General features: G+C 45.3%; 4 protein-coding genes across 6 annotated transcripts in view; 2 read left to right on the top strand and 2 right to left on the bottom strand.

Annotated features, from left to right (window-relative positions):
- Positions 1–3,902, top strand: part of LOC136183026 (myb-like protein X) — a gene marked incomplete at its 5' end in the record, with an annotated part of 6,075 nt that extends 2,173 nt beyond the window's left edge. Inside the window, one exon of the mRNA XM_065964736.1 lies at positions 1–3,902. This exon is cut by the window's left edge and continues 2,173 nt beyond it.
- The window catches only part of rbfox1 (RNA binding fox-1 homolog 1), a 102,745-nt gene extending 94,491 nt beyond the window's left edge, over positions 1–8,254 (bottom strand). Inside the window, exon 1 of one of the 2 annotated variants that reach the window (XM_065964718.1) lies at positions 8,150–8,254. In XM_065964718.1, coding sequence (XP_065820790.1) covers positions 8,150–8,155 — 6 coding nt within the window. In that variant the 5' untranslated portion in view covers positions 8,156–8,254. The remainder of the gene's footprint in view (positions 1–8,149) is intronic. The other variant, XM_065964723.1, reaches the window with a different exon arrangement.
- A 5,231-nt stretch (positions 8,255–13,485) lies between these two features.
- On the top strand, positions 13,486–16,058 carry LOC109998107 (putative C-type lectin domain family 20 member A). The gene is made up of 5 exons (XM_065964981.1): positions 13,486–13,611; positions 14,006–14,392; positions 15,013–15,336; positions 15,419–15,510; positions 15,824–16,058. The coding sequence occupies exons 1-5, from the start codon at positions 13,575–13,577 to the stop codon at positions 15,929–15,931; spliced, it is 948 nt and encodes a 315-aa protein (XP_065821053.1). The 5' UTR covers positions 13,486–13,574; the 3' UTR covers positions 15,932–16,058.
- A 2,568-nt stretch (positions 16,059–18,626) lies between these two features.
- Positions 18,627–22,286, bottom strand: LOC109979775 (putative C-type lectin domain family 20 member A). Of its 2 annotated transcripts, none has more exons than XM_065964705.1 (6): positions 22,196–22,286; positions 20,799–20,862; positions 20,298–20,684; positions 19,657–19,980; positions 19,474–19,568; positions 18,627–18,977 (listed from the first exon to the last, which is right to left on the bottom strand). In XM_065964705.1, exons 2-6 carry the CDS (start codon positions 20,833–20,835, stop codon positions 18,834–18,836), a joined length of 987 nt encoding a protein of 328 aa, XP_065820777.1. In that variant the 5' UTR covers positions 20,836–20,862; positions 22,196–22,286; the 3' UTR covers positions 18,627–18,833. The 2 variants fall into 2 exon arrangements, with proteins under 2 accessions (XP_065820777.1, XP_029132220.2); XM_029276387.2 differs by lacking the exon at positions 22,196–22,286 and adding an exon at positions 20,959–21,590.
- Between the last annotated feature and the right edge of the window lie 261 nt (positions 22,287–22,547).

Here is a 22,547-nt window from a genome sequence, read left to right on the forward strand (position 1 = left end):
GTGTGTGTGTGTGTGTGTGTGTGTGTGTGTGTGTGTGTGTGTGTGTGTGGTGAAAACATATGTGCAGAGATCCGAGGTCAGACTGTGTGTTATTTAACTGAAGCTCATTTGAAAACTCCTCGTGTGACGTTTCAGTTCACTTCACAAAATCATTCAGACGTCGCGTAAACGACTTTATGATCTGTGTGTCCACATTAAACTCTTTATGTTCACTAGTTAGTCTGTAACTTAAAGGAGGAGTCAGTAAACGTTCAAACTGGCCCCTCCTCCTGGGCTCATCTCCCCCAGAAGCCCCGCCCCCTGCAGGATGTAGTGTGTACGTTTACTGCTTGTACACTGCAAGCTAACGCACGCTAGCACAAGCTAACCGCCGGTGTTTGTCACCTTCCTGTCCAACAGGAAGTAGACCAACTCCACGTCCACGGGTAAAAGACAACACAAGGTTCACCCTCGTTTTAGAACGAGCTTTATCTACTTGGTGTTTCTCCTCACTCTGATTATATTTTCTCTTCTTTGTTGATATGATGTCCATCATATTCACCGATTTGAATCTCGTCCAATCACTGAATTGTATCCACTCCTAAACTCACCTGCTGCGCTATCATTGGCTGGAGGAAACACACCAGCTCCGCCCACAAACGTCCCGAGTCAACCAGAACAAAGCAGAACAGTAAAATCCAGTCAGAGTACAGAGTCTCTGCAGACACAGTCACCACCACACATGTATGGAGGCCCAGAAGGGACAATGGAGCAGCTTCACTTTAGGAGAAGTCTGTGTTTTATTTTGAAGGAGACAGGATACTGACTCTTTCTCTGCATCACGCTGTGTCTTTCTTTGGTTACCACGGAGACGTAAGGTTCATCTTAACTAGTAGAGTGTAACGTTCGAACTGACCAACAGAAAGAGTAGAAAAGATGTTTGAACCCAATGTGACCAATCAGAGAGCAGCGCTTCTCTGTTTAGAGAGCCTATCTGTTTATTTGGTTCTCGATAGTATTTAAAAGAACTGAAACGACGTCTAGGTCATGAGATATGAGAGGAAAGAATCCATCAGGACAGATTCCTGCACAGTGCAAAGTGTCTGGACAAAAACATCTGCAATCGCAGCACTTTGCAACTTTTGATTCTTGAAATCATGTTCTCAATACGACCCAATATCAGCATCTAGGACTTCAAACAGGAATCATCATCATGCTAGAATGAAATCAATGTTTGAAGCTCTGGTGTCATGACTTCCAGATCCAAAGATCCAGGCTGTTTCTGCTCTTCATCATTTAGAGGTCTGAGCAGTTTTCTCTCGGTCCCTGTGGTGGAATGAAGAATGTTCTGCAGCTCCAGCGTGCGGCCGTGCAGGGGAGAGATAGTGACACTTTTACAAGATGAAACAGGCGGCTGTTTAATAATGCCTCCTCTCCTCAGGAAGACTAATGTCTCCTTTCAAACACATTAGCATTTTGATAAGCCCGGCTGAAGCCCGCTGCCTCTCTCCTGGTGCAGCGATAAGGCGGTGCAGTCCGGCTTTATGACAGCGTGGAGTAATTGGAACGCAGCATGGGAGAAGAGAGTGTTCAGAGGGGGGAGGGGGGGGAAGGTCTTTCAGGTGGATAAAGTTTTCTGATTCAGAGAAAGAGAGAGGAAATGAAAGAGAATGAGGGACTGTCAGTGTGACAGTGGAGGTGAAGGAGACAGGAGGAGGTGTTGTTGATGGAGGTTCAGGTTGGAGGTTCAGGTTGGAGGTGGCGTTAAAGCCCTCAGGCGGAGCTCTCCTCTCGGCTCATTGGAGGAGGATCGGAGCTCATTATGGATAGACGGCGAGAGTCAGCACAAGCACACGTTCTCTCTCTTCTGTTTACGGGTTTAATCCTCGCAACAAAGAATGTTTTATTTCCCTCTGCTGAGCTTCTCATGGAGACTCGTGTCTGACATCACACACCCCCTCACTCCTCATTCTGACCAGCAGGGCGGTATACACACACACACACACACACACACACACACACACACACACACACACACACACACATATATATGTGTTTGTGTATAAATGTGTGTTAGTGTATATGTATATATCAGCAAGAAGGTTTGATTCAACACATTATGATATTGCTCCCCCCCCCCCCTCCTGTCTGCTCCTCTGATAATCTTCATCAGCAGAATGTTTCAAACACAAACGTGGTGTCTCCCCCGAGTGTCTCCTCTGGTGTCTCCCCCGAGTGTCTCCTCTGGTGTCTCCCCCTAGTGTCTCCTCTGGTATCTCCTCCTGGTGTCTCCCCCTAGTGTCTCCTCTGGTGTCTCCCCCGAGTGTCTCCTCTGGTGTCTCCCCCTAGTGTCTCCTCTGGTGTCTCCTCTGGTGTCTCCCCCTAGTGTCTCCTCTGGTATCTCCTCCTGGTGTCTCCCCCTAGTGTCTCCTCTGATGTCTCCCCCTAGTGTCTCCTCTGGTGTCTCCTCTGGTGTCTCCTCCTGGTGTCTCCCCCTAGTGTCTCTTCTGGTGTCTCCTCGTCATGTCTCCTCGTCATGTCTCCTTCTCTTTTCTCCCGCTGGTGTCTCCTCTGGTGTCTCCTCATCATGTCTCCTTCTCTCTTCTCCTCTGGTGTCTCCTCATCATGTCTCCTTCTCTCTTCTCCTCTGGTGTCTCCTTGTCATGTCTCCTTCTCTTGTCTCCCCCAGGTTTCTCCTCCTGGTTTCTCCCCCTGATGTCTCCTCGTCATGTCTCCTTCTCTCTTCTCCTCTGGTGTCTCCTCGTCATGTCTCCCTCTGGTGTCTCCTTCTGGTACTGCTGCTGTGAGTGACAGTGGCCTCCGTCATTGCGGTACACCTTTAATACAAACGAGCGCCTCTGTCTGTTTATCTGCATTATGAGTCTAGACCCTGAAGGTAAGACCTCCCCTCTTTTTCAGGAGTGAAATCTAAAGAAAAAAAAAGTCTAACGTTGAGACCAATAAGGCTTTAGTGGAACAAAATATAAAGTTTGTACTGATATTTTCTCAAACCTTACGGATCAGTAGTCTGTCTGTTGTCTTTTCATCTCTGCTAAACTTTGAGTTAGCGCTCATTAGCATGTTAGCATGCTGAATAAAATGGTGCATACGGTAAAGCATGTTAGCATGTTAGCATGCTGAATAAGATGGTGCATACGGTAAAGCATGTTAGCATGTTAGCATCATCATGAGTCTAGCTGCACAGGTCGTCTCTTCTCATATTTATAAAGCATTAGTTTGTGTATTTATGTGCAATAATTCAACGCACATCACCTCCTCCTGAGCCGTGACGCGGCGCCCTAATGTCAGCTGACACTGATGAATGAAGCGAGCACACTTTTAAACCCTCCTCTGCAGACTTAATGACCTCGTTGACGCTCTCCTGCATTCAAAGGCTCCAAACAATCGTTCCCAATCCCCCGGCTCAACCCGAAGAAAACTAAGAAAACAACCGTCTCATTTACATGCAGCGAGAAAATGACCCCAAACTGACAAAAATCACTGTCAGCCGTGCAGATAGACTTTGATGATGGCGGCACACTCCATTCATCACGGCGTGACGGGAGCGTTGGATGCTGCCTCTCGTGCACCGTGAAGCCCATGAAGATTAGTCTAATGCCTGTTTATCACTGCAAACCGTGTCTGGATTCAAAAGCCCACATCTGAGAGCAAATCCATCATCGCATGAAAGGCTGCTCCACCTCTGCACACTCTCTCTCTCTCTCTCTCTCTCTCTCCCTCTCTCTGGTTAGCATTCTCCACTGTATCCCACCTACTGACACAGCTATTGATTACAGTCAGGGACCTTAATGACCCTGCTCAATGAGCAACCTCCACAAATGCTCAATTTCTTCTTCCCAAGCTGCAGGGAGGAGTGTCTGGCCCTGTGGGAGAGTGCCAGGCTGATCAGGACCGAGACGCCTTCCTTCAGGGTTTGACATCTTACATAAACAGATATGTAGCATCTCTGAGTCTGCAGACAATCAGGTGTCTGTGCACAGAGTTAAACACATCCACCCTGCAGGCATGCAGCCTTTACGTCACAAAGTCGAGTCTCAACTTCTCAGAAATAAGTCGGTCTGTAGCCGGCGGTTTTTAAACTTTCATTCAGCTGCGGCTAACAACTGAGTCTGTTCTTATATCTTAAATCAGGTGTTTCAGGTTTTAAGCCTACAAGGGTTATAAAAAAGATTTTCTCAACAGACGTAGAGAAAGAGTCTTTTTGTTGCCATGGCAACAGAATAGATTATTACTGCTGGATTTGTACCAGAATCATATCAAAGTTGAACAGCAGTATATTTAAGACTACCTCCTGATTCTTCTTTGCAGCATTCTTTACACATAACTGTGTTTGCAGCATTTCCCTCCTGAACTTTTTAACCAATCAAATCAGAGGGTCCTGCTGTATTTTGTGGCTGTATGCATCGCCTCATTATTGTGCAGTCCTACTTTTATTTATTTTGATTTAGAATAAAGATCTTTCACCCCAAAGTTTTCTTGCAGCCTGTCTTAGTGCTGGAGGCCCGAAAACAAAGAAACAAAAACAAACAAAGAAACAGAAACAAACAACTGGAGCATCTGTAAAAACCTGCACAGGGTTTCAGCTTAAAAACATTTATCAATTAAAGGCACTTTTAATTTGAAGGGACAGTGTGCAGAGTTCAGGATGTTCAACTCTCTGTGTCTGCAGGTAGTGGTCACTTAAAGGCGTTGAGACATGCCGCTCGTTGTGGTGGGCGTGGTCTCTGCTCACCGCAGTTCCCCAGAGTTCTCCGTGTTTTCCCGTCCGTGCGGAGCTCATCGGCATGTAACAAAGAGCTTCATGAAGCGGGCTCAGCTGCTCATGTTTCTGCCCGCGCTCCCTCAGAGGCACAGCGGGCTCATTTTAATGACTCGCTGGCTGACAAATAAAGAGAAAGATGTGCTGCTGCCTGAGACAACGAGGAGGAGGAGGAGGAGGAGGAGGCGGAGGAGGAGAAAGAGGAGAATGAGGAGGAGGAGGAAGAGGAGGAAGAGGAGGAGCAGTGTCTGCAGTATGTTGACACACAAACATTCATAATAATAAGAGATGAAAGATATCTCTCAGCGTGTGTGTGTGTGTGTGTGTGTGTGTGGGGGGGGGGGGGGGGGGGGGGGGGTGTTGGACATTTATTTCCTCTCTGAAATATAATGGCGTGTGTGAACGTTTTAGTGACGAGGAGGAAACACCTCCGACTGAACGCAGAGACGGCGTCCAGGGATCAAAAACAAACAGAATGAAAAGTCGACTGAAGTTCAGACAATTCAGTTTATCAGCACACACGCTTTAAACACCAAAACTACAACAGCTTGTTGGATGTGAAGGAAGGTTTGTAAAATCCCCCTCCCCCCCCCTCTCTAGAGTTGATGCTCACGCAGGTTGCCATGTGGTGGACTCTGAAGCTTCAGTGTTTAGCCAGCTCTGCATGGGTCTGTAAACCTTTCTACGTTCTAACCTCTCTCCATTTTTCAAAAGCATCTCCAACATTGATCCTACTTCTTCTTCTTCAGTGGATGATTTAAAGCGATGCCATCGTTAACAGGATGTGGTAAAAAAAACAAAAACAGAATGAAAGAGTAAACTGAGGAGCGGCTGGTTTCACCTGAGGATGTTAAAACGAGAGAATCTGACATGCTCGTTTATTTTTAGGTAATGATGGAGAGAAACACAAAGAAGACATCACCTCACACACACACACACACACACACACACACACACACACACACACACACACACACACACACAGTCTTTGTCAGAGTGTCAGCAGGTGGGCATGTTTTGCCTCGGCTCTTCCAATATTAACTCAAACCTTGTAAACACTTTCAGGAGCTTGTAAATCCTCTCTGCAGGAGTGTGTGCGAGCTGCTCGTTACAGTCTGTCAGCGTGTGATTCTTCTTTCCACAGAAACATAGCTTCATGAGGCGATCAATGCACGGTCCCTGCCTGCACCGCAGCCAGCTTGTTGAGAGGCAAACAGCAGCTGTTTCTCTGCCTCGCTTTGCATATTCAACACATGAGAGATCTCTGCACTCTTCACGCAGGACAAACCATCTGAGAGGGAAACAGCTCACACTTTCTAACACATCTCTCTTAAACAGAAATGAACTGCATAGTTTCCCCGTACGGTTTCATTCATCAAATGCAGTAATTAATGCTTTAGTCCTGAAGAAAAATCTGCAGGACTTTGATCCAGAACTCCGAGCCTCACTGACGGGCGGTTGGTTCACTTTAGATCCATCCAGCAGAGCTCGGCTCAAAACACAACATCTATTTGCAAAATAATTCTTAGTCCTTCATCAGTTTAGGCACATCTGCTTTATTGCCGCTAACATAGTAACGTAGTTAGCTTCAATCTTTGATCTCACTTCTTTATAAGGTCACCCGTCTGTTCCTGCAGGGGGCGCTGGAGTCCCATCGATGGCGGTCTCCATGCTGGAAATGCTGTCTCAGTCTAACTTTCAGTCAACCTAACAACAGGCTGAGAGCTGGAGCTGAGGTGGGTTTTAAACCTCCTGACAAACCGTTACACCGCGCCCACCTGTCAATCAGGCCAGCTACACGCTTTATTGTGAATAACTCTTATCCTTCATCAAATCAAAACTGATGACTCATCAAAACATTTACCCCCCCCCCCCCCCCCCCCCCCGTACAGTGTGTGTCTGTAAACATGTTAATCTCTGCTTTAAAAACAGGCTCTTTAGAATGGGTGTGTATGTGACTTCCTGTGCTTCTGCAGCCAGCCTCTAGTGGACACTCCAGGAACTGCAGGATTTTAACACTTCAGCATCGGCTTCATATTTAACACCTGAGGTTGCTGCTTGGTTTACACTGAATCTAACCAACAAGACCACAGCAGACCCACTGCGGCCTCTTTGGTCCGAGTATGACTGACTTCAGGGCACGGGTACAGAGAGACCAGGATCAGGACTCAGCACTCTGCACTTTACTGAACCTGCTACTTGACGCCCTTTACAATCCTGTCATGTTTTCTTGCTGTTAGTAATAGTCCTCTAGGGGCAATAAAGGTTTCAATCATTCATTCAAAAGTGTCATTATTTAATCAGAGACCCGGAGAAGAGGCGCGGAGAGAGACAAACGTGTTAGATACATCCCTTCTTCTGGAGAGAGATATCAATAACCGTTTCAATATCGCTGGGACTCTAAATGAAGACTGCATGTTGTTCTCTTCTTCTGTTGTCTGCAGCTCCGCCCTGCAGGTGAAGCTCCTGATCACCTGTCCTCCGTGCACATGGCCTCACAGAGTTAAGAGGGAGGGAGGTGATGGAGATGGGACTGCTGTGTGACGCCTCTCAGTCTGGGATTGTTGATTTAGTCCTTTGTTAAATATTGAGTTATTTTTGTGTCTCATTAAAATCCCTTCGTTTTGTGGGTTGATGTGAACCCCATAGGACCTCATGGTGGGGCGTAATAGCCTGGTATTGGGTAAACCTGCAGGCAAACTGACTGATGGAGAGTCTTTGTGCAATTCAGTCTCTCTCTCTCTCTCTCTCTCTCTCTCTCTCTCTCTCTCTCTCTCTCTCTAAAAAGGACTGAAGATCTGAAGTTTATGGCAAACTTTAGTATTTTTCCAACACCATCAATCATGAAATAACAGATTACAATAAATAAAAACATGTGGTATCAAAAAGAATCAAAGTATCGCACATTTTGACAACCGAAATCCCTGATCAACAGATCAATATGTGACATATCAGAATCACATTACTGATTAAACGCTGTTTAAAAAGAGACAACACGGAGCATGCTCAGATCCTCTCAAATCTTCAGCATCTGTGCAAAAAATGTAATCTATGTTCAGAAGAAAATGGGTCATAGATGTTCAACAATATATCTAAAGAATGAGGAGAAAAACACACAATGATCTGCAGAAAACAAAAACATCTTGCAATTCCAACTTTACATCAAACCCTGAATTAGACTTTTGAACACCACTGCTCCACCTGAACCAACTTCCACTCCAACAGTCCTCCTTCAGACCGTCAGCAGTCACCTGCGCACACCAACACCTCACCTTCATAGTTCATCTCAAGGCAAACATTCATCCCCACAGAGCAGCACAACCAGCAGAACCAGCGGGGCTCCGCAGGTCAGCTCCCCGGCTCTCACTCCTCTGTCCCGGCTTCACTCACCTGCATTCAGCCGCTGAAAGCTCCGAGGAGAAGAGACGCCGAGAAGATCCGCTCCGTGTGTGCGTGTGTCTCCCTCTGCCTCCCTCTGCTGCTCACACAACCTGCGTAGTGTGTAAAGTTACAAACAATGAGCTGCGCAACCGGAAATACCCTTCAGAATAAAAGCAAAACTTTGTAGCGTGTTTATCAGAACATAATCCTGCAGAATCTGTCTGACAGAGACCCTGTTTATGTCAGGAGTGTTCTCCTTTCTGTTTGTAGTCGGAGTAGTATCTTACACTGAGGCTTTAACTAGATTCTGGAGGCAAAAGTCCATATGGAGAGGAAAAGTGAGGAAACATCGGCCGTAGTTACATCCTGGAAACATCGTGAGTCATCTGGTAACATTTTACATTTAATTATTCTCCCAGTTTAAGATTGAATACAAACATCAGCCTCCAACTTTATCTTGTTGTTCTAGTTTCTACTCGGACTGTAAACAAAGGCAACACACACGGGAAAAATCTTGACCGGAAGTTGTGTTGTAGTGTATCAAGGTGAGAAATGCAACCAGAACGTTCTTTTTGTTGTTATTTATAATTACACGCAATCACCTGTAAATTATATGTGAGATGAGAGGACTCAGTGATGATGTACCTGTGTTGTAGTTTACCGCCTCTACGTCCTGTTTTCTTCTTCTATGGTTGCTTGTCTCCCTGCATCACAGCAGAGGGTACACCACAAAGGTTTACGTTTTACGTAGGCCAAATGAGTCAAGTTTCAGAAACTACTTACAAGTACCTCTCACCAAATGCTTTCACAATGACATTTCAGTGCAGTATGTATAAAAACACATTTTAATAGTCTATTAGGAAAAAGCCACCATGTTGTTTCCGGTTTGGCCAAAATAGCCTTTCCTGACAATCAGAATCCAGAAGAATCCAGAATATCCAATGAAATGGCAGATCGTGCAGCTCGCATTGAATATTGTTCACTGAAGTTCAACTCTGGTCCAACCCCTTTCTCTCTTGTCTGTTCCTGCTCGCCAGCATCCCATAATCCTTTGCCCTACTCGCGCTTTGCATCCGATACTAAGTGAATGGTCATTAGACCTCCCAGTGTCTTTAACTGACTGCTCATGTATTTATAGGATTTAAATATCCTGAGTAAGTAGATATTTAATCGTAACATCAATAAAAAGTTAAGCTAGCTCATGTGCAGCGTTGAGCTAGCTTCATGTAAAATGAAGTGAGCTAAGCTAACAGTTACTTTAGGCGACATCAACTTAAGACGGCCATACTAGATGATTTAAGGCCCGATTTGGTGATGATGATGTATACTGCATATATATATTTATTTTAGACTCTGAAGCTGCAGCCACACGCTCCTGGAATCAATCAATCATTATTTGTAGAGCGACAATTCATAACAACAACAACTGTATGAGAGCCAAAAATAATTTTGTATTCAAAGATGTCCTAAAAACAGACAGTTACCCCTCAGTGTCTTGGTGTTCTAGTTCAGCACCATGGACAGCGGTCAGTCCAAAATCAGCTCTGCACTCATTCAGCAGCCTGAAGCTGAGTTGAAACAACTAGCTCTTTGCTTCTCTCTCTTTTCCAGAAACAAAAAGTGAATAATGATCATTTCAGCTGCAGCTTCATATCGTTCTGTCTTCTGCGACAGCGTTCAGGATCCAGAAACAACTTCAGAGTGTTTACAGAGAGGGATCACCTGGATGTGTGTACCTGTGTGTGTGTGTGTGTGTGTGTACCTGTTATAAGTCAGCTAAACGGTCTCTACTAACATCTACACAAGGAAGAGATTAAAGACTCTGTGTGTGTGTGTGTGTGTGTGTGTGTGTGTGTGTGTGTGTGTGTGTGTGTGTGTGTGTGTGTGTGTGTGTGTGTGTGGTTGTTTATTAAAACAGCAGCAGTCTATATTTAGAGGAACAATAACTGTAACATGACCTTATGTACGTGAGGGACCATCTGTTAATCATTTCCATAAACACACACAGAGGTCACGTCCTCTTCCTGCAAACGTGACGAGTATAATAATGAGGGGTACAGCGATGCATCGGCAGATATCGACCCCCCCAGTAACGGACAATATCGACCCCGCTGTCAGACATCGGCAAAGGATGTGGCACGAGCCGATGTTTATTTGTTGAGTCATATTCATTTGATGCTGACCTCACCTGACGACTGATTGAGAGAAGAGGAAGTCGCCTGTTGGACAAACGCTGATCTGTTTTTATCATCAGATACGAGAGAACATGATGCATTGTGGGAGTCTGATAATCGGCCAAATTGGTTCTTTAAAAAAACGTCAGTGCTTCTCTAATAATAATTTGTCATTAGATATAGACAAACATACTTGGTGGTAAGATTTGAGTTTAGCCTTTAGTATTTGTTATCACAGGAGGAAATGGATTTAAATGTATTGATGTTTGTCCTTTTAGGGCTTCCATAGAAAATCCTCTAAAAGTATTTATTCTGACTGTGCAGCTGTTTGTTCTTCCTTCCTAACATGTAGTAACCTTGTTCCTAATATAGTGACATATGGAGTCTATAAACTGAACGTGTGAGGTGTTCACCGCTCTTCTTTAATAATGCTGCTACAAGGTATCAGGCGGGCCAGGGAACACCTTCACACGTGACCCCGTTGGTACAGCGAGCTCCACTGGCGAGCTGCCTGATTACTCAGTAGGCCGTCTGAAAGCAATTTAACGCTTGAATGATTCTCACCAGACTGCTGTGGCCTAAAACACCACACTCACATTCAGAGTCCCACAAAGAGAGGAACACGAGAGGCGAGCATGTTGTTGTAACCTTGAAGGATGGAGACGTTCATGTTTGAATCATTTGTACTTTATGTTCTACCTGAACCACTGCACAGACTCCGCCCCCACAGCAGATCCTGTACCTGCAGTTATCCAGGGGTTCAGGTGTTTATGCTCCTGACACATACTGTACAGGAGTTTCTCTTTTTGATGGACTCAGTCGAAATTTAAAAAATTAAAAAGTGTTGAAGGAGTAAAATGTTGTTGACCTTAAAGGTCACATATTTAAAATCCTCTTCCCCATATTCCTTTAACTCTAACATGTGTCTCTAGTCTGTCTACAAACCCCCCAATGATGAGAAAAGTCCATCCTCTCCGTCTTCTGCCTGCTCCACTTTTCAGAAAATGTGTGCTCAAACAGGCTGTTTGGAGATTTTCCCTTCATGACATCACAAAGGGCAGTAGCCCCTCCCCCAGGTGGGTGACACTCCCACAGCTACATGTTTGTTCTGCCCTCTGAGTCTGCCTTCTCACCGTAAACAATAGGACATGGAGAGAGAAAGCCCGAGCACACCCGAGCACTTTCAGAGAGGGGGCGTGGTCAGACACAGCAAGAAACTTCACACACATGTTTTGAAGAGCTCTGAGACTTATTTACACTGAAGAGGAGGAGGAGGATATGTGACCTTTAAAGCCTCATGAGCGCTAAACACTGAAGGTTTACTTTGAGTAAAATGTAATGTAGATTTTTGTACAATAACGCAGCTTAAACCAGAGTGAAGAGTTTGAACTGACAGAATCAGAGTCCAAGCTGACTTACAAACTCTCTGTCCTCTGAAATTCAGACTGTTTACCTGCATGTCAGATTATCATGGCCCTGTACTATGAAGGATACAGAAATGAACATATTTATCAAATGAATGAATCGAGAAACATCACAGTTCAAAACATAGAGTCTTCGTGTAGACCGACCTGTAAAACCCGTCGGTGACTCGTCAGAGATTTGCTCTCGGCTGCAGAAACACATTAAACAGACGCTGAGGTGACATTGCTGGAGAGAACGATCCTGTGCCAGGTTTAATTTGTGTAAATGTACCGAGGTGTGTGTGTGTGTTGTGCATGTGTCCATGTGTGCGTGTGTGTGTGGTGTGCATGTGTCCATGTGTGTGTGTGTTTTCTGCATGTGTGTGTGTGTGTGTTTGTGTTTTGCATTTGTGTGTGTGTTTGTTTGTGTGTGTGTCTGTGTTTGTGTGTGTGTGTGTGTGTGTGATTGTGTTTGCATGTGTGTGTCTGTGTGTTTGTGTGTGTGTGTGTGTGTGTGTGTGTGTGTGTGTGTGTGTGTGTGTGTGTGTGTGTGTGTGTGATTGTGTTTGCATGTGTGTGTCTGTGTGTCTGTGTGTCTGTGTGTTTGTTTGTGTGTGTGTTTGTGTTTTGCATGTGTGTGGGTGTGTGTGTGTGTCTTTGTGTGTGTGTGTGTGTGGTAGAGTCGGTCATATCTCAACTGGAGCAGTAACCCCCCCCCCAACAGATAAACCTACAGAGGGGACACTGACGTGAGATTAAACCACAGAGTCATGTTTGGTTTCCTTGCCTTCAACGTTTTAAGACGATTTGTGTTTGTAAAGATCAGAAACCGCCCTCTGCCCGTCAGACATAAAGAAATGTTGGTGTGTACATTCTTCTAAAGGTGGTCATGTTTGTTTCCTAACACCTGAGTATCCTGCATTCCCCTTCTTTATTTGATTTAATGATTAAATATTGAGTCAGTACGATCAAGAAGTACATTCTGTTCGTCCTCACTCAGACGTCATGCAAATAAATGATTTGTTTGTGTCTTTGCATGGATTGCAAATTAAATCAGAGGTGCATGAAAACAAACCGCTCCAAGTGTTTGAGGTTAATTTAAAGCTGCAGTGAACCTGACAGCCTTCACAGCGTCTCACATCACAGGTAAGACATCACTCCTCTCAAACAAACTGCTTTTATTTGAACAAGTTTTAAAACTGTCTCTACTCATGTTTAACCAGGGGAATAACTCTGTTAGTCATAGAGGATTACTGTTTGCGTTTGGAGCAACGTTCTCTTTCTTGAACTTATTTTCAAAGTTATGGAACAAAGTGTTCAGTCCATAATATCGTACTTCTCTAAATCAAGATTTATTCTTCTCCCTGCTCCTTTCCGTACATGGGATAAATTGTGAATTGATTTTTCCTTTTTCTTTTTCTGTTGTGTGTTTTGACATGTACGGAACAAATAAAAAAAAATAATTAAATCGTCTCTATGGGATGTCCATGGGTTCTTACACAGAAGATCTTGAAGGAAGTATTCTCTGTTTTGAGATCAAATGGTTTGTCGTTCTCTGAGATCGACTCACCACGGGGACTTTTTTCTGTCTGCCTCCTCTGAAGCAAAGCCCCGAGCCTCTGTCTGCCTCGAGCCCCACCATACTCAAGAGGTTCCTCTGAACCGGGTTCTAGGAACTAAAGTAGTTCAAAATTCCTGCGGTGCAGAATCAGTAAAGACACCTCGTCATACCTCTGGAATCTTTGATTTTCACAGCATGTGGAGCGACTCGTTTCTAAGTCTGTCCATCCATCACCATCTTTGATTTCTCCCACAGCTGGAAGATCCAACATCAAAGGGAGAAGCAGAATTGTCTCCATGGAGGGGACAACTTGTCTTTTTCTTCTCCTGTCAGGTGAGTGACTCCCTTTAAAATAAAGTGTTTTTAGTTACATGTTTATTGTTAATGAGGAGTTAACTGTTAGCTGTTATGTTGATGTTTATGCCCCTCTGACGTTTGGGGGGGGGGCATAGTGACCCCCCCCCCCCCCCCCCCCCCCCCCCCATACTGTCCTCAGAGGCGTTACAGAGGAGAAAGGGGATCAGCTGAGTCAGTGGGGGAGAACAGCGCTGTGTGTGTGTGTGTGTGTGTGTGTCCCAGACTTCACAGACTGGGACACCATGTCTGTCTTAAGGCGTGATGGGGGCGGAGCTTTGCCAAAGACTCTGAAAAGAATCTGTGTTTATTCATTTTGTACCTTAAATCTTCTTTAGAGGGCGACTAAATCTAAATGTTGTTATTGTCACAGGTCTGTTTTTCCTTCCCGTCTGTTTCCCTCGTCGCTACATCCTCATTAGAGAGGCATTAACCTGGACTGAAGCTCAGAGATACTGCAGAGAGAAGTTCACAGACCTGGCCTCTGTGAGCAGCGAGCAGGAGTCAGAGCAGCTGCGGGAGGCTACAGAGGAACATGATGAGGATCATCTGTGGATCGGACTGTACGATGACATCGACAGCTGGAGGTGGTCCCTGGAGGAGGAGGGATACTACGGAGAAGGAGAGGCCGAGTTCAGGAAGTGGCATAGCAAAGCCTACAATAACATCCATGGTACACAGACCTGTGTCCTGATTTCTCAAGATGGGACATGGAATGATTTAATTTGCTCCGCAAGTTACCAGTTTGTCTGCTACAGTGGTAAGAACTTACAGATGACTTTATGAAAGGGTGTGAGAGTGTCTTTGTTTTCAGTCCTGTTCTACATTACAGACCATTCTGCGCCCGTTTGCCCCCTTTAACCATCGGGAGGGCGTGGCCAGACTCAAGGCCTACCATATCTGATTTTCTCTAGTTTGTGTCAATAAGATTATTTCACTGCTCCTGATCGAGTCAGACTACCTCTGACTGAGGTAGTCAGCCTCTGACTCAACAGCCAATGAGAGCAAGCAGCCTGAGAAGCATCACCAACAGTCTCCATGTTTTTAAATCGGTTAAGATTTAACATTGTCTGGTGTGTGGCCAGCTTCAGCTGATTCCAAGAGACTCGGTTTTAAGGAAATTTTGAGGAGTTTTCAGAAGGTCTCAGACTTCAGGTGAAGGGCTGGATCTTTTTAGAAACAGAGGAGATGCATCTTCCACCATTCAGAACTGGATTACTTTAGTTCATACGACGGGCTGAAATCAAGAGAGGTTCAGGTTCTAACTGGGGTTTGATGACAGAGGTTACTGGGTCGCTTTCAGAGCAAATTCTTTCAGATGGTTAATAGTTCATATACTTCATGTTCCTCCACTCACACTGTTCATTTGTGCTGAAACAGACTCCTCCTCCAGCTTCATCTTAGTGACTGAGCCAAAGACCTGGACGGAGGCTCAGAGATACTGCCGAGAGCACTACACTGACCTGGCCAGTGTGAGGAACCAATCAGAGAACGACCAGATCAAGGGGCTTTTGAAGAACAGGTACACCTGGATCGGCCTCCACAGAGACTCATGGGGGTGGTCTGATGGGAGACCCTATTCCCTCAGGAAATGGGCCACTGGTAGACCAAAAAGTGGCTTCTGGACTTCCTGTACTGTTTTACATAAAGGTCTATGGGAAGACATGAACTGTGACGCTGAACATTACTTTGTGTGCCAAGGTGGTGAGTTTAAAACACACATGACTTCTCCTGAGTAGGACACGCCCACTTTTGGTCCAGGTTGAAATGTTTTCTCCTCTCACAGACCCGGTGAAGAAACGTGTGCTGAGGGTGCAAGTGACTCGCAAAGACTCGACTGTGAACCTGGAGGAAGCAGCTGCAGCCCTCCTGTGGCAGGTAGGAGAGAGATCGACCCATCCATTATTTACGGGGGGGGGGGAGGAGCCAATCCCAGCTGTCATTGAAAGAGAGAGGCGGGGTTACACCCTGGACTGTTCACCAGCTAATCACCCACTTTCTTGGTTGTTTTTTTGTTGTTGTTGTTTTTCTCTTTTAAAAGTCTTTGAGGATTCAGTGCTACACATGTCCAATGTTTTATTATTATTATTATTTTTATTATTATTATTAAGATAACCTAAAAGAGAAGAAGACGCCTCCCATCGTTTACTGAACACATCTGTCTTGTGTCTTGCCCCCCCCCCCCTCTCAGTTCAGAGAGAGGCTGAAGGAGCACGGCCTGAGAGAAGACGTGAAGCTGACATGGAGGAAGCAGCCGGATGGAAAGATCTTCAACCTGGAAAAAAGAGAGAAGAAGTAGAAGGAGGAGGAGGAGGAGGAGGAGCAGTTCATCTGTTCATGAATCGACTGCTGTGTTTTGTTGCTTTAGTTCGGGCTTGAGATACCCAGTATGTAGTTTTCGTACTTTTAGGGGGAGGTGCTGGAGCAACGGCTGTTATTCTTTGATTACTTTGATGGGGGGGGGGGGGGGGGGGGCTGGGGTGATACTCTAAACTTGTGTGGTGAACTTATATGTTTTCTGCCTCCATGTTTTGAACTTTGGTGAAAGAGGCGATAACAACACGTGTAGAAGTAGAAACTTTAATGTTTATCGCAAACGGAGCACTGAGGGAATGCTACTTTTAAAATCATGCTAGTTTATTAAAATAAGCGACCTGCCTTTCAGTAAACGTTTATCGAATCTTTGTTAATTCTGCAGAGTCTGCATTCTCTAAGTGTTTTTGTCATTTTGGTGAAATGTTTTTATTTGTGATCATAAAAGGAACCAGGGAGAGAAAATGCTCCAAACAGGAAATGAGGATCCCTTCTATCTACACATGCAGAATCCTGTACTGGATGAATCCCGTCCCAGAAACCTCTCTGTCTACAACATGCTCACATCGCAGTTTCTCAAGTGTGTACCCCCTAAACCCAGAGACCTGAGACCTGAGACCTGAAACCAGAGACCTGAGACCTGAGACTTGAGACCTGAAACCAGAGACCTGAGACCTGAGACATTAGACCTTAGACCAGAGACCTGAGACCTAAGGCCAGAGACCTGAGACCTGAGACCTGAGACATGAGACCAGAGACCAGAGACCTGAGACCAGATACCTGAGACCAGAAACCAGAGATCTGAGACCTGAGACCTGAGACCTGAGACCTGAGACATGAGACCAGAGACCTTAGGCCTGAGACCAGATACTTGAGATCTGAGACCTTAGACCTGAGATGAGAGACCAGAGACCAGAGACCTGAGACCTGAGACCTGAGACCTGAGACCTGAGACCTGAGACCAGAGACCAGAGACCAGAGACCTGAGACCTGAGACCTGAAAACAGAGACCAGAGACCTGAGACCTTAGACCTGAAAACAGAGACCAGAGACCTGAGACCAGAGACCAGAGACCTGAGACCTGAGACCTGAGACCTGAGACCTGAGACCTGAGACCTGAAATCAGAGACATGAGACCAGAGACCAGAGATCTGAGACCAGAGACCTGAGATCTGAAAACAGAGACCTGAGACCAGAGACCAGAGACCTGAGACCTGAGACCAGAGACATTAGACCTTAGATCTGAGACCTTAGACCTGAGACCAGAGACCAGAGACCAGAGACCAGAGACCAGAGACCTGAAAACAGAGACCAGAGACGTGAGACGTGAGACCTGAAAACAGAGACCTGAGACCAGAGACCAGAGACTAGAGACCAGAGACTAGAGACCAGAGACCAGATACATTAGACCTGAGACCAGAGACCTGAGACCTTAGACCTGAGACCTGAGACCTGAGACCTGAGACCTGAAAACAGAGACCAGAGACCTGAGACCTGAAAACAGAGACCTGAGACCAGAGACCAGAGACCAGAAACCAGATACATTAGACCTGAGACCAGAGACCTGAGACCTTAGACCTGAGACCTGAGACCTGAAAACAGAGACCTGAGACCAGAGACCAGAGACCAGAGACATTAGACCTGAGACCTGAGACCAGAGACCTGAGACCAGAGACCTGAGACCTTAGACCTGAGACCAGAGACCTGAACCCTTACGGACTTACAATCGACGTCACCTGGAAAGTGAGTGCAGGAGGTTGTGAGGGCTTGAAATGGTTAAATAGGGGACATCACTTTGTGGTTTCTCTATAACCATGACAATACGACGTCATGTGACATTAGGTATTTTTTATTTGACAAGTTTTACTCACAGCTTATAAAAAGTTCTTAATGTTCTCTGCGCTGTGGGATGAATAAAGGTTTCTCTGATCTGCCTCTCTCTCTTTTCCTTCACAGACTCGCTGTAGAGTTCTGAATTATTCGCCAAATAAACTTATTTGGTAGACTTTAAATAGAGCGTGGTTTCTCCTTCCTGCTTTTTCACCGTCTCTCCCTTTTTCCGTGTTATGGCGTTTGTTTACCTTGCCATTCTTGCGGGCTTCCCCGGGGGAATCTTATGTTTCACGTCTCAATGCTATGAACTCTGGGTAATTCCTTCACGCTGAAGTCTGCAGATATGCCCACTGACGGACAGCGTGCACCCTGCTGATGATCTTCAGTTCCAGTGGAAGCCGGCTCAACGTGTTCCATTTAAAGAGTTTTTTTATGAAGAGAGTTTCATGAACACTTTTATTCTGAACACTTCTCAGCTAAACGAGACTAGAGAAAAGAAGAATAACATACTGTACTCACTGCTTAACTGTGTTTCTAGATCACGCTCATTTCAGGTAAATTTACATGCAGTGTGAAGATACGAGCATAATAAAGATTGCTAGCATTAGCATGCTAACACAACATAGCAGCGCAAGTTGTTTTGGTTTCATGCTGGTGCTCAAGGGCGACATCTGCTGGATCAAAAAAATCGCATATAAAGCCTTTAAAATGAAGTAAGTTTTTGTGTTGCTGCAGTCTGAATCACTCACTGAAGACGTGTTGTTATGGCCTCTTTCACCAAAGTGAATGAAACCAAAGCTCAAAACATGGAGGCCGAAAACATATAAGGACGCCACACAAGTTTAGAGTATCACCCCGAGCTTTATTCAATTTAAACATGCTCCCCCCACCCCACACCCAAAAGTCATCAAAGAATAACTAAAAGGCCAAAGCGAACAAAAGACAGGAAGGCACCTTGCAGTGAGCCGTCACTCCAGCACCTCCCCCTAAAAGTACAAAAACTACATACTGGGTATCTCAAGCCCGAACTAAAGCAACAAAACACAGCAGTCGATTCAGGGACAGATTAACTGCTCCTCCTCTTCCTCCTTCTTCTTCTTCTCTCTTTTTTCCAGGTTGAAGATCTTTCCATCCGGCTGCTTCCTCCATGTCAGCTTCACGTCTTCTCTCAGGCCATGCTCCTTCAGCCTCTCTCTGAACTGAGAGAGAGAGGGAGGAGGGGGGAGAGGGAGACAGAGAGAGAGAGAGGGGGGGGGGGAGAGAGAGAGAGAGAGAGGGGGAGAGAGAGAGAGAGAGGGGGAGAGAGAGCTCTTATTCCCACATTGTGAATAACTCTTATCCTTCATCAAATCAAAACTGATGAGTCATCAAAACATTCACCCCTCGTACAATGTGTGTCGATCGAGACATGAGCTAATAACACCTATTTGTTTTTTTGAACCAGGCTGTAAACATGTTAATCTCTGCTGTAAAAACAGGCTTTTTAGAATGGGTGTGTATGTGACTTCCTGTGCTTCTGCAGCCAGCCTCTAGTGGACACTCCAGGAACTGCAGGATTTTACACTTTGTTAACTCTTCAACACTGGAGGTTGTCCTTGATTGATTTGTACATAAATACATGCTCTTCGATGGGCTTACATTTCTAACTTGAATATATGTTTAAATCATCTTAATGCACAAAAAGACTTCTGTTACCTGTAGCAAGACGGCATCTGCGGCCTCCTCCAGGTTCACAGTCGAGTCTTTTAGGGTCACTTTCACCCTCAGCACCCGCTGCGGCTTCACCGGCTCTGTGAGAGGAGGAAAGCTGCTTTTTAAACTGGATCACATGTGGATCTGTGCAGGGAGGTACTTTATTAAAAACATGTGGAATCTCACCAAAATGACACAAAAAGAAGTGTTTTTTTTCACATCTATAGCGATGCCAAAGCCCTTTGTGTAGACGCACACAGGGAGGAACCACACGGTCAATCTGTTTCTTAATGTTCCAACTCGTAAAGGAATAGGGGCTCCCATCAGACCACTTCCACGAGTCTCTGTTGAGGCCGATCCAGGTGTAACTGTTCTTCAAAAGCCCCTTGATCTGGTCGTTCTCTGATTGGTTCCTCACACTGGCCAGGTCAGTGTAGCGCTCTCGGCAGTATCTCTGAGCCTCCGTCCAGGTCTTTGACTCATTCACTAAGATGAAGCTGGAGGAGGAGTCTGTTTCAGCACAAATGAACAGTGTGAGTGGAGGAACATGAAGTATATGAACTATTAAACATCTGTCACACATTAATGCTTATTTTGAGTCATTTTAGTCAGATGCAGCCGTAACACTCCCTGAGGCTGGAGCCCACCTCTTCCCCCTCTAGCCAGCGCCAAGAAAGTGTACGATGGCCTGATGTTAGTGTACCCTGAGGATGCCACTCCTGCGTGTCACCACCTTTACCCCAACCCCCCCCAAACTACCCATTACTGCACACTTAGTCTGTAGTTAACACACATGGCAAAATGATGATAAATATATTCATATTTACCCTTAAAGCATGTAAACCATCTCTTTGTATCACAAGGAGCATCATTCCATAGGCCGCTGATATGCATCATTGCACAGTGTTCGATTCCCCTCAAGTTATTGGGTTCCAAGCCACCCCACTTCCTGAACTCGGCTTCTCCTTCTCCATAGTATCCCTCCTCCTCCAGGGACCACCTCCAGCTGTCGATGTCATCGTACAGTCCGATCCACAGATGACCCTCATCATGTTCCTCTGTAGCTTCCCGCAGCTGCTCTGACTCCTGCTCGCTGCTCACAGAGGCCAGGTCTATGAACTTCTCTCTGCAGTATCTCTGAGCTTCAGTCCAGTTTAATGCCTCTCTAACGAGGATGTAGCGACGAGGGAAACAGACAGGAAGGAAATACAGACCTGTCATGAAAGAAAGGAGATCCCTCTCTTTACTTGATGATTTAACATTTAGTTTAGTTTCGCACGATGACTTTAAAACTCTTTATTTTAAACTGAAGATGACATGCCACTAACCTGATAAGAAAAGAAAAGTCAAAGTTCTCCCCTCCATGTGCTGCTTCCTTTTTCTATCTTCCAGCTGTGAGAGAAATAAAAAAAAACATGACTGACTTTGCTTTGTGTTCACACTCAGCCAACAGTGACTCTAGATGGCGCTGTTTCTGATGTGACTTACAGGACTAATAATAGTTACTTTTTCATAAAAGTAATCGTTACGGGAAGAAAAGCTGCAAGAAAAGAAATCCTGGAAGCGTCTACAGTTTCTGCTTCTCTTCCTCTGAGCAGCTCTCTGCACATGAGCAGAAGGTCGGCCTTCACATGTGTCAGCGTGCATGCGTAGCGAGCTAATTCAACAAGTAAGACGGTGGAGAGGGCAGCTTTTACTTTGTGGAAATATTCCCAATATTTTGACTTTTGTTAAATGTCATATTGCTTCTGTCGTTCCTGTTACTGGCCTGCAGAGTCACAGATGATGGACTATAAAGCCCTGAGCATACTCGCTTTTAACTTGGCATGACATCAGCCTTGCGTATCCTGCGGCGGTGTCGAGCGTTGGTTGTGTACTTCCTCAGAAATGAATGCTATGCGTCCCTGAGATGCAGTATGCATTTATCCATTAGGAGCAGTGTAGACTTGTGATGAGACCAGAAATTACGACATCGGAGACACCAGAGAGCCGCTACAGGAAGGGTGGAAAGTTTAGAAGAAAAGTGAACAGATCGAGTCCTAACCCTAACCCCAACTACCCGCACTATGAAGTGTCATTGCTGTTGCATAGCAACAAGCATGCATGCCAGATCATCTCTATTTTGGGGTTTTAACCGTATGATTTATGTGCTGCTCCCTCTAGAGGAATCCTCCAGTAACACACTTTGTACAAAGGCAAGGACGTCAACATTTACGTTCAGGACGCCGCCGGTTGTCTACACATACACTTGGTTCAAAAGCGACTTTATTTGAGCCCTAAGAGAGGCCGTGCAATGACAGTAGAGTCAATTCATTCAAAGACAGACAATCAGTCGGCTACCTGCCGTCTGGAGAATTTAACCGGCGTGGGTTAAGAGCCACAAACAGGCGTTAATGTTTGTTAACACGAGAGGCGTTACAGTTCTCAGTGGGTAACTTAACGAGTCACTGTTTCAAGTAATCTAACCCAACCCTGGAGATGACACACACACACAGACTCAACCATTCCATACAAATTCTGATTAAATCTATCTGCACTTATATTTGAGTTCTCCTTCACGAGGAACTTTTGATCTAGAACAAACAGCCAGCAGCTTTCTCTGTTGTTAACATCTCAGTCTTCATGTGTTTCCAGAGGCTGAACTTCCTTTAAAGAGCAAATTTATACGAGCTCAGTCAAATATAATCCATGTTTAATATCTTGTTTTAGAGAAGTGATGTCTTACCTGCGATGTGAGAGTGACCAGAGATGAAGACGGAGCTGTGAAATACTCGCTGTTCGGTTCACTGCCGTTTTAAATGAACCACCGAGCCACGGAGCGGTTTGTTTTCATGCTCCCCTGATTTAATCCCCACTTTACAATCCATGCAAAGACACAAACAAACTATTTATTTGCATGACGTCTGAGTGAGGCTGACTGCTCAGGGCAAAGTTTAAGTGTGCAAATTGCATTGATTGTCAATAAATGATTTCTAACTAGAGGACCCCTGATGGCTAAATTGTCAGGGACCAAGCCTGAAACATCAATTTTCACCTTGGCATGTATTTACAGAGTTTCAAACCCCTTATCTGGTTAG

This window comes from Labrus bergylta, chromosome 16 (assembly GCF_963930695.1).
Source record: "Labrus bergylta chromosome 16, fLabBer1.1, whole genome shotgun sequence".
Taxonomy (NCBI): domain Eukaryota; kingdom Metazoa; phylum Chordata; class Actinopteri; order Labriformes; family Labridae; genus Labrus; species Labrus bergylta.